Source organism: Panulirus ornatus, chromosome 41, assembly GCF_036320965.1.
Source record: "Panulirus ornatus isolate Po-2019 chromosome 41, ASM3632096v1, whole genome shotgun sequence".
In the NCBI taxonomy this organism is placed as follows: domain Eukaryota; kingdom Metazoa; phylum Arthropoda; class Malacostraca; order Decapoda; family Palinuridae; genus Panulirus; species Panulirus ornatus.
Genome location: NC_092264.1, coordinates 14,325,682 through 14,339,774, shown reverse-complemented (window position 1 = coordinate 14,339,774; position 14,093 = coordinate 14,325,682). Strand labels below are relative to the sequence as shown.

Below are 14,093 nucleotides of genomic sequence, written 5' to 3'. Positions count from 1 at the left end.
ACACAAAATCTTTTTCACTCCATCTTTCCACCTCCAATTTGGTCTCCCTCTTCTCCTCGCTCCCTCCACCTCCGACACATATATCCTCTTGGTCAATCTTTCCTCACTCATTCTCTCCATGTGCCCAAACCATTTCAAAACACCCTCTTCTGCTCTCTCAACCACGCTCTTTTTATTTCCACACATCTCTCTCACCCTTACGTTACTTACTCGATCAAACCACCTCACACCACACATTGTCCTCAAACATCTCATTTCCAGCACATCCATCCTCCTGCGCACAACTCTATCCATAGCCCACGCCTCGCAACCATATATATATATATATATATATATATATATATATAGGGGATAGGGGGAGAAAGAATACTTCCCACGTATTCCCTGCGTGTCGTAGAAGGCGACTAAAAGGGGAGGGAGCGGGGGGCTGGAAATCCTCCCCTCTCGTTTTTTTTAATTTTCCAAAAGAAGGAACAGAGAATTGGGCCAGGTGAGGGTATTCCCTCAAAGGCCCAGTCCTCTGTTCTTAACGCTACCTCGCTAATGCGGGAAATGGCGAATAGTTTGAAAGAAAGATATATATATATATATGGTAGACGTTCGAACGCCCGGGGTTGAGCCCGCCCGGGGTCGAAACCCTGGCCGCGACAGGAGGTCTACAGTACGGACGGGTTAAAGACGATGACTGTATGACTGTGTTTGCAGTCACCCAGATGTAGGAAGACGGGTTCGACCACCAGTGTGCTCTCGTGCGTCATCTTCCAACCTGATATGTCCTTGTAGTCTTGGTCGAGGTTGGACCTATGACCCTAGTAGGCCAAGTACGCGCACCTGCCACCCTCGCATAGCGATGGAATATACCCCTCTGTGTGCTCTGTGTGCTTGCTTCCGTATACCACACCAAGCTGTGTCCCCGTCACCCACACACCATCACACACACGCTTTCCCTCGATATACTCAAAGAACTAGATCCCTTCTTTTTTTTTTCGTAATATCGTGTTGATGAGATTATTGGAAGTGTTTCCTTAATTTGCGTGTGAGAAGTTAAGGTGGGGCTGACATGTACAGTGGCAGGAGCTACACGTTCCGCTGTGGTGAGCATTTTATATATATATTTTTTTTTTACCGGTGAGGCATACAGTACGTATGACGCAGAGTCTTGGCCATACTGGGTTCTGACATCATCATCTCTCTCTCTCTCTCTCTCTCTCTCTCTCTCTCTCTCTCTCTCTCTCTCTCTCTCTCTCTCTCTCTCTCTCTCTCTCTCTCTATCTATCTATCTATCTATCTGTCTGCCTGTCTATCTATCCTATCTCTCTATCTATCCTATCTATCTATCTATCTATCTATCTATCTATCTATAGATACCGGTACCCGCGTGATTCGTAGCCAGCGAGGCAGACTTCCCCGCGCCCGGTCACCACATTACACCTCGTCCAAGAGCGTGCTTACTGATGCGTACTTAGGTGTACATTGAGGCTTGTGGCTTAATGACCCCCCCCCCCCCCTGCAGCAGTGGGCGACCAGTGAGGGGGAAGCCATGTCTCGTGGTAGGGGTCTCGCTCTCTCGCGTGGTGGTCTCGGGTCTCTCTCGTGGGTGAGCGTCCTCGACGGCCTGCTCATGTTAGCGGCCCGCTAGGCTCCCACGCCTCGACCCTGCACGCCTCGACCCCGCACGCCTCGCCCCTGCACGCCTCGCCCCTGCACGCCTCGACCCTTGAACCGTGCTTTACGTACGGTGTGTGTGGCTTGGCTTGAGTGTGATGTGTTCTAGAGCTGTTGACGATATATATATATATATACCCTACCCTGATCAAGGTACCCATTTTATCGACCAACTCCTATGGTTGGATGAACAGCTGGGTTGACTGTGGACCTACTGCACTCGCCAGGATTCGAACCTAAGCCCTCGACCCATGACGTACCCTCGGAATGCGTCACGGTCAGGAGCGCTGACCGCTACACCACGGAGGTTGCTCCTTCCTTCGATATTGCTAAGGAAGTGTTCGTGATTCGTCCGTTTTCCGTGTCCTTCATTTTCGTCCTGTGTTGGTGACGGGCACAGCACTGCAGCACGCCAGTGTTGCTTCGCATGTACACGCACACCGAGTATATTACTGGCCTCAGCTGTATATTTCTGGCCTCGGCTGTATGGCCTCAACTGTATATTTCTGGCCTCAACTTTTTCAGTCTTTTGCGGTAAAAAAAAAAAAATTCCCTCGCCCCGAGTCGTTGTGATCATTATGTGACTTGCGAGGCTTTATATATATATATATTGGAAAGGATCACAATTTTGCGCGTGATCAAGATATTCCTATGAGTCCACGGGGGAAAATGAAACCCGGTAAGTTCCCAAGTGCACTTTCGTGTAATAATCACATCATCGGGGGAGACACAAGAGAGAAATATAACAGTCAGTTGATATACATCGAAGAGACGAAGCTAGGACGCCATTTGGTAAACATATGATTGAATCACATCGCTTAACTCCTCAGTAGAGGTTTTCAGGTTTATATTTCTCGCTGGATTCCACTTGGCTCCTGGGATCTTCCCATCTTTCCTCCGTGTGTGTGTGTGTGTGTGTGTGTGTGTGTGTCGTGTTTCCTTTGCCCATTTTCCCCCCGTGCAGTCGTACGACTCCGGCGTTTTTAGCCTAACCGTGGGTGTCGTCCTCGAAGTAGTGGAGCTTCTCCTGTGCTGGCCTACACCACCTCGTCTGTGTCTGATACCATCATTTGGCCCAGGATTGCCGCGAATACTTCCCGCCGTGGCAACCCTGATACTCCTCCCTGATGATGAAATGTGAATCCTCCTCCTCCTCCTCCTCCTCCTCCTCCTCCTCCTCCTCCTCCTCCTCCTCCTCCTCCTCCTCCTCCTCCTCCTCCTCCTTCTCCTCCTCCTCCTCCTCCTCCTCCTCCTCCTCGTTCGACGTGGTTCCGTGTCAAGCTACTGTGAATATTTCCTCACTGTTAACATGTCGCTGAGCATCTTCCCTAGTGTACGTTTTGAGTGTACTGCTCCTCCACCTTATTGGAGCAAGATTTTTGTGGTTTAGCGTGTGTCTATGTCAGGGAAGACTATCCAGTTTTGGGTCTCGTCGTATTAACTTTTACACCGTCGTATTACCTGTGTGGCGTACACACTCCCTCCCTCCTGCCTCACACCGGCGTATTACCTCTGTGACGTACACACTCCCTCCCTCCTGCCTCACACTGGCGTATTACCTCTGTGGCGTACACACTCTCCCTCCTGCCTCACACCCTCAAGTTACCTCTGTGGCGTACACATTCCCTCCTGCTTCAGATGTTTGTATGACTTCGTGTATGTACCTGCTGATATTTCGTGACTCACTTGGTACACGTTTCTATAATCGCCCCATCAGTCACACCCTCAGCCTGCCGGTGTGTGTGTGTGTCTGTGTGTGTGTGTTTTGAAAGAGGCACGAAAAGCACCCTTCCAGAAATTTACCCACATCCATCAAAACACGTGCACCCAACTCCTGGACACACGTCGCTCTTCTCTTCCATCTCATACTGCCCCTTTCTCTTCCATCTCATACAGCTCCTTTCTCTTCCATCTCATACTGCCCCTTTCTCTTCCATCTCATACTGCCCCTTTCTCTTCCATTTCACACTGCCCCTTTTCCCATCCCCTTGTCCCACCACCGTAACTTTTCATCTCTCATGCAACCATCTTACGTAGAATAATCCAGGCACTCGCTATGACCAGGAGTGGTGGGTCAGTGACGCCTGATCCCCTGTCTTATGCTCCGTGCATGTGTGACCAGTGATACCCTGTCTTATGCTCCGTGCATGTGTGACCAGTGATACACGCGTTGTGTTGTTCTTCAAGGAGTGGCGGCGTGGCTCAGTCAGTATGATCCTGGGAGACTCATGTGGGCCTCAGCTCGAGGGAGGGAGCTGATGTTTGGTTTTTCCCCCCACAGTGTTGCCGCTTCGTCACCAGCCACGGAGATATTACATGATGATTACAGTACATGTTACGTATTTACTACGATACATATACGTAATAACTACGATACATCTGTGTAATAACTACGATACATCTACGTAATAACTATAATACATATACATAATAAGTACGATACATATACGTGATAACTACGATACATATACCCCAGCTGGAGGAAGTCTGGGCCATTGCGGGTGATGGGAAAATGTTGAACTTGCTGGGAAGAAGTGAATTGGACACGAGCTGTACCGAAAATATTTGTCCCGGGAGATCTGAGAATTAGTATGAAGAGAGAGAGAGAGAGAGAGAGAGAGAGAGAGAGAGAGAGAGAGAGAGAGAGAGAGAGAGAGAGAGAGAGAGAGTTGCCTACGACCCCTGGCCATTATGACGCCCTGGTCTTTGACCTGACCCACGAGGCTGAGGTCCAGAGGGAAGGCCATCACACACCCAAGGGGGTCGGGGGTCGTCCAGTGGTGTGCCAGGGGGTCTAGTGAGGGACGGTGTAGGGAGGGTGGGTGGCGGGCGAGGGCCACTGCTACTAGCCACCCGCATTGGTCGGCTGATAATTGTGTTAGTTGTGGTGGTGGTGGTGGGTGTGGTGGTGAGGCCGCCCCAACCATCTGGTGTAGACCACAGCTGGGCTCTTAACAGCTGTAACTGGACCGCTGCTGCCTCCCTCCCTCCCTCCCTCCTCCGTGGCATGTCTCCGCCACTTGGTGCACCGATCGCAAGACAGCCTCGCACTTGCCGCTGTTAGTGTGAAGACGAAGCCGACGGGTGCGACCACGAAGACGCCCACACGACGAGGCACACCAGGTAGGGAGGGTCACGACCCTCCACGCTTCCCTGGGCCTCCAGCATCTGTGGAAGACAAGGGGGGCGGGCGCGTGTGTTCCTGGCCCTGAACTTCCCACACCTTGTCGTTCGCCCACCGTCTGGGGTTAGGGAGGCGCGGGGGCGGCAGTTAACACGGCCTGGGCTCACATTGTGGCTGTGTGGTGGTGGTGTGTGTCTGCCTTACTCTGTGGTGTCAGGGAGGTGAATGGTGGGACCCCCGTCCGGCTATCTTGATAGTCATATAAAGTTTGGGTGTCTGGTTGAATGGAGTTCTTCCCCCCCCCTCGGCCGTGAGAAGTTACGCTGTTGGCATAGCTGTACGGGCTGAGGCAGTCCACACACACACACACACACACACACACACACACACACACACACACACACACACACACACACACACACACACACACACACCGGGGCCATCCGCCAATCGTTCGCCATATTTTAGTGATTTATTCTAAGTCTGGGTGAGGGTGGTGGGTGTTGCGGTGAGGGCTGTGTGAGTGATTGGTAGGGAGGAGGGCGCGGCCGTGTTGCTGTGGGTCGTGGTCGCCGGGAGGGCTCCGTCACCAGACGTATATACAATTGCTGCTCGTATTCCTGCGCCTCGTGCCTTGTCCTCCTCCCCTGTTGCTTGCCATCACCAGAGGCGGCCGTCAGCAGTGTGTTGCTGGGTGCTGGCTGCGGCAGGTGTTGGCTGTGTCGGGTGTAGCAGGTGGCAGGGAGGGACGTGGTGTCAGCTGTGTGTGGGGTGTAGCAGGTGGCAGGGAGGGGGGTGGTGTCAGCTGTGTGTGGGGTGTAGCAGGTGGCAGGGAGGGGCGTGGTGTCAGCTGTGTGTGGGGTGTAGCAGGTGGCTGGGAGGGGCGTGGTGTCAGCTGTGTGTGGGGTGTAGCAGGTGGCAGGGAGGGACGGGGTAGCTGGGCTGGCGGGGCCCCTGGGGGCACCACAGCTGGGGTGTCAGTGTCAACCAGGATGTGGAGACAGTGCCACCAGCAGTGCCCAGCTACCACCATGTCCCTCGTCCTCCTCACGCACCCGCCCGCTCATCGCACGTCCTGCCAGCCTCAAAAATAGTCTCCCGGGCGTATTCTTGGTTCCAGGTGTCGTGGTGTGTAGCATGGTGGTGTTGCGGTCGTCACAGCCACTCAAGTGTGTGTTGGGGAGGGCGTCGCTCCCCACCAGACCCGACCAGGTCACTTACTGATGACGCCAGGCCATGATCGAGGACGACAGCCAGTGTACTGTGGTGTAAAGTGACGTGATTATGACGGTGTGACGCGTGTCTTTGTGGGAGTGTAGCGGCCGGGGCGAGGCAGTGTGTGTGTGAGGCCGCCCTCATAGACCATACTGTAGGTGGGGGTGTGTGTTGTGACCGCCATGCCTCAGTACGACGATGCCATGTTGGACCACGTGGGTCTGGGCGTGAAGACTGTCTTCTGGCCCGACCAGGTGGCCAGGCCCAGCAGGCCGCCCCGGGCCAGGACCTACTCGGCCCGCACCTTGCTGGCCTCCCTCAGGAGACACCGAGCCATGTACACCGTGTCCCCGCCCACATCCACCACCCACACGCCGCCCACCACCACCAGTAGGTCGCGGCCGCACCTCCTGGCCCGCAGCCGCAGCTACACGGAGTCGCGCGCAGCCCCGCCCATCTCCTGGTCCAGGACTCCCTCACCCACCTGGTCCACCCGCAGCGTCACCTCCCTGGCCAGCCGTACGGTGACGTCCTCTCCCTCCCCTGGTGTCACGCCCTGCGTCACGCCTCTCCCTGGCAGCTCGCCCACGCCCACGCCGCCCACCACGCCCGTGGGTGTGTTCCGCAGGATCCCTGGGTCGTTGGCGCAGGGGTCGGGATGTGCGGGAGGGGGCAGCCTGCCTCTGGGCCGCCCCTGGCCCTCGGCAGGCGGGCAGGCGGCGGGCAGGACCGAGGGCTGGACCACGGCTCCGACAACCCCCACCCAGCTCCTGCCAGGGGGCTCACCGAGCGCACCCCGCGCCACGCCCAAGCTGGCGGAGGCGGGCGGCGAGAAGTGGGTGTTGTGCACGCTGGGGCGACCCGCTAAGAACCGTCGCCTGCAGAAGATGAACAAGATGTGTATGGAGAAGAACACGGCGCAGTACCGTCAGTGGCTGGCAGGTGAGTGAGTGAGTGAGTGTGCAAGCCACCTCCTCCCACACCTGCATACCTACTACCCCACGCTGGTGGGAGCCACCTTCGCCCCCTCACCATCCACGCCAGTTGTCACTCACTCGGGTGTGTTTGCCGGGGTTTACAGACTCTCCCAGTCGTTGCATCACTCCCACTCACTCTTGTTACGACCCATTACCCTTAGTGAACTGACTCAAACACGCTCGGGTTATTCCCTCATTAAAAAGTCAGTATGGGTGTATAGGTTAGTTCCCCCCTTTTGTTATTGTGTGTTTTCTTTGGATGATTTCCAGTTGCCGTTTTCTATGAGTGGCTTCGAATGAATGAGGGAGGCAGTACTCTTATTGCAGTGTATTACAGCACCATCATAACTGTGTTATTATTGTTTGTTTCATACACACATTCGCCATTTCCCGCGCTAGCGAGGTAGCGTGAACAACAGAGGACTGAGCCGTAGAGGGAATATCCTCACTTGCCCCCCCCCCCCCCTTCTCTGAGAAGTTCCTTCTTTTTGGAAAATCAAAAACGAGAGGGAAGGACGTATACATGGAGTAGAATGCTGGACGTATACATGGGGTTTAACGCTGGATGCATACATAGAATAGAATGCTGGACGTGTACTTGGAGTGGAACGCTGGACGTATACGTGGAGTGGAATGGTGGATGTATACATGGAGTAGAATGCTGGACGTATACATGGAGTGGAATGGTGGATGTATACATGGAGTAGAATGCTGGACGAATACATGGATTAGAATGGTGGATGTATACATGGAGTAGAATGCTGGACGTATACTTGGAGTGGAATGGTGGATGTATACATGGAGTAGAATGCTGGACGTATACATGGAGTAGAATGCTGGACGTGTACATGGAGTAGAATACCGGTCGTATACATGGAGTTTGACGCTGGACGTATACATGGAGTTTAACGCTGGACGTATACATGGAGTGGAACGCTGGACGTATACATGGAGTAGAATGCTGGACGTATACATGGAGTGGAATGCTGGATGTATACATGGAGTGGAACGCTGGACGTATACATGGAGTGGAACGCTGGACATTCTGGTTTGGGAGGACCCGTCGAGGAGGTGAATGTATTCTACGTGGTAACGGAGCTGAAGGGAGATGATCGGCTGGTACTGTGTTGGGTTGCTGACCCTGGTATGGCGTCAGGAGGGAGGGGAGGTGTGGAGGCGCTGTGGATTGAGTGCAAATCACCTTTTAAAACTACCATTTTGCATAAGGGTCGTATACACAGTCAGGTGGGAATAATGCCTTTCGCGGGCTTTTTAAACGGCCACTGTATTTTTATGATGTTGATATCAAGGCTCGCGGAAATGTACCTGATGCAGACAGACAGAGAGGACTTGTTTAGATATGACCTAGCTAAGTCTGCCCTGAGCCATCGGTGTGTCATAATCTCATTTTCGATGAATTTCACAGTTTTTTTTTTTTGTGCAAGTCTCTCTCTCTCTCTCTCTCTCTCTCTCTCTCTCTCTCTCTCTCTCTCTCTCTCTCTCTCTCTCTCTCTCTCTCTCTCTCTCTCTCTCGCTTAAATTAGCTAAGCACGGGACTGAAGGTTTGCGGCAGGGGTGTGTGATGTCTCCATGGTTGTTTAATTTGTTTATGGATGGGGTTGTTAGGGAGGTGAATGCAAGAGTTTTGGAGAGAGGGGCAAGTATGAAGTCTGTTGGGGATGAGAGAGCTTGGGAAGTGAGTCAGTTGTTGTTCGCTGATGATACAGCGCTGGTGGCTGATTCATGTGAGAAACTACAGAAGCTGGTGACTGAGTTTGGTAAAGTGTGTGAAAGAAAGTTAAGAGTAAATGTGAATAAGAGCAAGGTTATTAGGTACAGTAGGATTGAGGGTCAAGTCAATTGGGAGGTGAGTTTGAATGGAGAAAAACTGGCGGAAGTGAAGTGTTTTAGATATCTGGGAGTGGATCTGGCAGCGGATGGAACCATGGAAGCGGAAGTGGATCATAGGGTGGGGGAGGGGGCGAAAATTCTGGGAGCCTTGAAGAATGTGTGGAAGTCGAGAACATTATCTCGGAAAGCAAAAATGGGTATGTTTGAGGGAATAGTGGTTCCAACAATGTTGTATGGTTGCGAGGCGTGGGCTATGGATAGAGTTGTGCGCAGGAGGATGGATGTGCTGGAAATGAGATGTTTGAGGACAATGTGTGGTGTGAGGTGGTTTGATCGAGTAAGTAACGTAAGGGTAAGAGAGATGTGTGGAAATAAAAAGAGCGTGGTTGAGAGAGCAGAAGAGGGTGTTTTGAAATGGTTTGGTCACATGGAGAGAATGAGTGAGGAAAGATTGACCAAGAGGATATATGTGTCGGAGGTGGAGGGAACGAGGAGAAGAGGGAGACCAAATTGGAGGTGGAAAGATGGAGTGAAAAAGATTTTGTGTGATCGGGGCCTGAACATGCAGGAGGGTGAAAGGAGGGCAAGGAATAGAGTGAATTGGAGCGATGTGGTATACCGGGGTTGACGTGCTGTCAGTGGATTGAATCAAGGCAGGTGAAGCGTCTGGGGTAAACCATGGAAAGCTGTGTAGGTATGTATATTTGCGTGTGTGGACGTATGTATATACATGTGTATGGGGGTGGGTTGGGCCATTTCTTTCGTCTGTTTCCTTGCGCTACCTCGCAAACGCGGGAGACAGCGACAAAGCAAAAAAAAAAAAAAAAAAAATCTTTCATACTATTCGCCATTTCCCGCATTAGCGAGGTAGCGTTAAGAACAGAGGACTGGGCCTTCTTTGGAATATCCTCATCTGGCCCCACTCTGTTCCTTCTTTTGGAAAATTAAAAAAAAAAAACGAGAGGGGAGGATTTCCAGCCCCCCGCTCCCTCCCCTTTTAGTCGCCTTCTACGACACGCAGGGAATACGTGGGAAGTATTCTTACTCCCCTATCCCCAGGGATATATATATATATATATATATATATATATATATATATATATATATATATATATATATATATATATATATATATATACAGGATGATGTCAGCATTGGGAAATGTAGCTCTTATACTATTATCGTGTAACCAGCGCGTCCATGACCTTCCCGGCACTATAACATACCATTGTTATTTCGTCGCGAAAAACGTGTGAAACTTCACCACGTCAGGAGGTTAACTTCACACGTCAGGAGGTCGACTTCACACATCAGGAGGTTGACTTCACCACGTCAGGAGGTTGACTTCACCACGTCAGAGCTGTAACCAACAATTACCATTTTTGAGGCACAACAGTCAGTTCATCTGGTTGGCCTACGGAGCCTCGTCCACAAGAGTCAGTTCATCTGGTTGGCCTACGGAGCCTCGTCCACAAGAGTCAGTTCATCTGGTTGGCCTACGGAGCCTCGTCCACAACAGTGGGGTCATCTGGTTGGCCTACGGAGCCTCGTCCACAACAGTCAGGTCATCTGGTTGGCCTACGGAGCCTCGTCCACAACAGTCAGGTCATCTGGTTGGCCCACGGAGCCTCGTCCACAACAGTCAAGTCATCTGGTTGGCGCCTACGGAGCCTCGTCCACAACAGTCAGGTCATCTGGTTGGCCTACGGAGCCTCGTCCACAACAGTCAGGTCATCTGGTTGGCCTACGGAGCCTCGTCCACAACAGCCAGGTCATCTGGTTGGCCTACGGAGCCTCGTCCACAACAGCCAGGTCATCTGGTTGGCCTACGGAGCCTCGTCCACAACAGCCAGGTCATCTGGTTGGCCTACGGAGCCTCGTCCACAACAGTCAGATCATCTGGTTGCCCTACAGAGCCTCGTCCACAACAGTCAGGTCATCTGGTTGGCCTACGGAGCCTCGTCCACAACAGTCAGGTCATCTGGTTGGCCTACGGAGCCTCGTCCACAACAGTCAGGTCATCTGGTTGGCGCCTACGGAGCCTCGTCCAGAACAGTCAGGTCATCTGGTTGGCGCCTCGTCCACAACAGTCGGGTCATCTGGTTGGCCTACGGAGCCTCGTCCACAATAGGCAGGTCATCTGGTTGGCGCCTACGGAGCCTCGTCCGCAACAGTCAGGTCATCTGGTTGGCCTACGGAGCCTCGTTCACAACCGTCAGGTCATCTGGTTGGCCTACGGAGCCTCGTCCACAACAGTCGGGTCATCTGGTTGGCCTACGGAGCCTCGTCCACAACAGTCGGGTCATCTGGTTGGCGCCTACGGAGCCTCGTCCACAACAGTCAGGTCATCTGGTTTTGGCGCCTACGGAGCCTCGTCCACAACAGTCAGGTCATCTGGTTTTGGCGCCTACGGAGTCAGTTGTCTGCCAGATGTTAGCACGAACGCTTTGATGCCTGGGCACAACAGGTTGTGAGGCCACCTGATACATACAGTAAGGAGGCCTTGAGCTCGCCGCTAACCCTTCCCCTTGGTTGCCACTGGGTGTCATCAGATACCTCGCCGAGTGTAATCAGTCGGGCCGGATTCCAGCGTACATTATTTCAACGAACGATTATCTGTCGCTCATGGGTGAAGTTCTGACGCACCACAAAGCTATGCACTGGCGGTCGTTGTTTTTGTTTTTGTTTTTTCTCCCACACTCATCTGATGGATTCCGCTCCGGCTAGACGGAGGATTAGAGAGATTCCATCTCTAATAGTTGGAGTGTTGAGACCCATCTGGTCTTCCTGTAGTGTATTGATGCTGTCGGATCCTCCGATATGAATGCCTCTCCTCCGTGCTTATGACATCGCCCTTGGAGGAACAGTCGCTGAGTTACGTACAGACATACATCATCGTCTTTCACGTGTCTTTAAGCAGTTCTTGAACCCCCCAGTGTGGCCACCGACCGATTCCTATACATCGTAGACGCCAGAGCTGTAGACGCCAGAACTGTAGACGCCAGAGCTGTAGACGTCAGAGCTGTAGACGCCAGAACTGTAGACGCCAGAGCTGTAGACGCCAGAGCTGTAGACGCCAGAGCTGTAACCAACAAATACCATTTTTGAGGCATAATTTTTTGGTGTAAAAGGGAGTTTCTTTCAGGAGCAATGTGTAGCGTTGACCGCGTCAGTGCCGTGTGGCTGAAGGTGTGGAGAATTGGGGTCCAGCCGCTACGTAGCGCCGCCCGATGGTGTAGCGCTGTCAGCCTCCCGCCAGGTGGACAGACGCAGTACAGCAAGTCACACATACGTACACCCAGCCTATGGCCAGGGAAGTTGTCCCCCCCCCCCCCCGTCCTGCCGTACGCACTTGGTGGAACCCTTGGTCGTACGACTGTCTATGACGGTAGGAGACGTGAGGACCCATGTCTTGTGACGGTAGGAGACGTCAGGACCCATGTCTTGTGACGGTACCATGACGGTAAGAGACGTGAGAACTCATGTCTTGTGACGGTAAGAGACGTGAGAACCCATGTCTTGTGACGGTAGGAGACGTCAGAACCCATGTCTTGTGACGGTAGGAGACGTCAGAACCCATGTCTTGTGACGGTAGGGGACCTCAGAACCTATGTCTTGTGACGGTAGGAGACGTCAGAACCTGTGTCTTGTGACGGTAGGAGACCTCAGAACCCATGTCTTGTGACGGTAGGGGACGTCTAAACCTATGTCTTGTGACGGTAGAAGACGCCAGAACCCGTCTTGTGACGGTAGTAAGTAGTGATGGGACGCCATGATGGGGTCGTCAGTAGCGATGGGACGCCATGATGGGGGTCGTCAGTAGCGATGGGACGCCATGATGGGGGTCGTCAGTAGCGATGGGACGACAAGATAGGGGTCGTCAGTAGCGATGGGACGCCTTAGTAGGTCGTAAGTAGTAATGGGACGCCATGATGGGGTCGGTAGTAGTGATGGGACGCCACGATGGGGGTCGTCAGTCGTGATGGGACGCCATGATGGGGGTCGTCAGTCGTGATGGGACGCCATGATGGGGTCGTCAGTAGTGATGGGAAGCCATGATGAGGTCGTAAGTAGCGATGGGACGCCGTGATGGGGTCGTAAGTAGCGATGGGACGCCATGATGGGGTCGGTAGTAGTGATGAGACGCCATAATGGGGGTCGTCAATAGCGATGGAACGCCATGATGGGGTCGGTAGTAGTGATGAGACGCCATAATGGGGGTCGTCAGTAGCGATGGGACGCCATGATGGGGGTCGTCAGTAGCGATGGGACGCTATGATGGGGGTCGTCAGTCGTGATGGGACGCCATGATGGGGTTCGTCGGTAGCGATGGGACGCCATGATGGGGGTCGTCAGTAGCGATGGGACGCTATGATGGGGGTCGTCAGTCGTGATGGGACGCCATGATGGGGTCGTAAGTAGCGATGGGACGCCATGATGGGGTCGGTAGTAGTGATGAGACGCCATGATGGGGGTCGTCAGTCGTGATGGGACGCCAGGATGGGGGTCGTCAGTCGTGATGGGACGCCACGATGGGGTCACGGACGGTGTTCGAAACTTTCTTTTACCCATCAAGTAATCTGACATGACGCGTTTAGTGACCTCACACACACACACACACACACACACACACACACACACACACACACACACACGGTAATAACACTGGACCATCATGGTCGGTACATTTCGAACCTGTGATTCGTCAGTTCGTAATGATGTTTGTACAGGTCATGATCCATCGGTGCAAAATGCCTATCCCCTCGTTAATTTTCTGTTACGATGTCACTCACTGCATGAGAACATGAGACTGGCCCTGTCAGTGCATTCTCCATGGTCCTGTCATGCATTCTCCATGGTCCGGTCAGTCATGCATTCTCAATGGTCCGGTCATGCATTCTCCATGGCCCTGTCAGTCATGCATTCTCCATGGTTCTGTCATGCATTTTCCATGGTCCGGTCATGCATTCTCCATGGCCCTGTCTGTCATGCATTCTCCATGGCCCTGTCATGCATTCTCAATGGTCCGGTCATGCATTCTCCATGGCCCTGTCTGTCATGCATTCTCCATGGCCCTGTCATGCATTCTCCATGGCCCTGTCATGCATTCTCCATGGCCCTGTCTGTCATGCATTCTCCATGTCCCTGTCATGCATTCTCAATGGTCCGGTCATGCATTCTCCATGGTTCTGTCAATGCATTCTCCATGGTCCTATCAATGCATTCTCCATGGTCCTGTCAATGCATTCTCCATGGCCCTA

At 52.9% G+C, this 14,093-nt stretch overlaps 1 protein-coding gene across 5 annotated transcripts in view; it reads left to right on the top strand.

Annotated features, from left to right (window-relative positions):
• C3G (C3G guanyl-nucleotide exchange factor) overlaps positions 1 to 14,093 on the top strand; it is a 411,105-nt gene that overhangs the window by 228,505 nt on the left and 168,507 nt on the right. For 2 of the 5 annotated variants that reach the window (XM_071686026.1, XM_071686024.1), the window contains exon 2: positions 5,910 to 6,946. The exons of the other annotated variants lie outside the window; for them this stretch is intronic. In XM_071686026.1, the coding sequence (XP_071542127.1) occupies positions 6,187 to 6,946 (760 nt within the window). In that variant the 5' untranslated portion in view covers positions 5,910 to 6,186. The remainder of the gene's footprint in view (positions 1 to 5,909; positions 6,947 to 14,093) is intronic. 5 annotated transcript variants of the gene reach the window in all.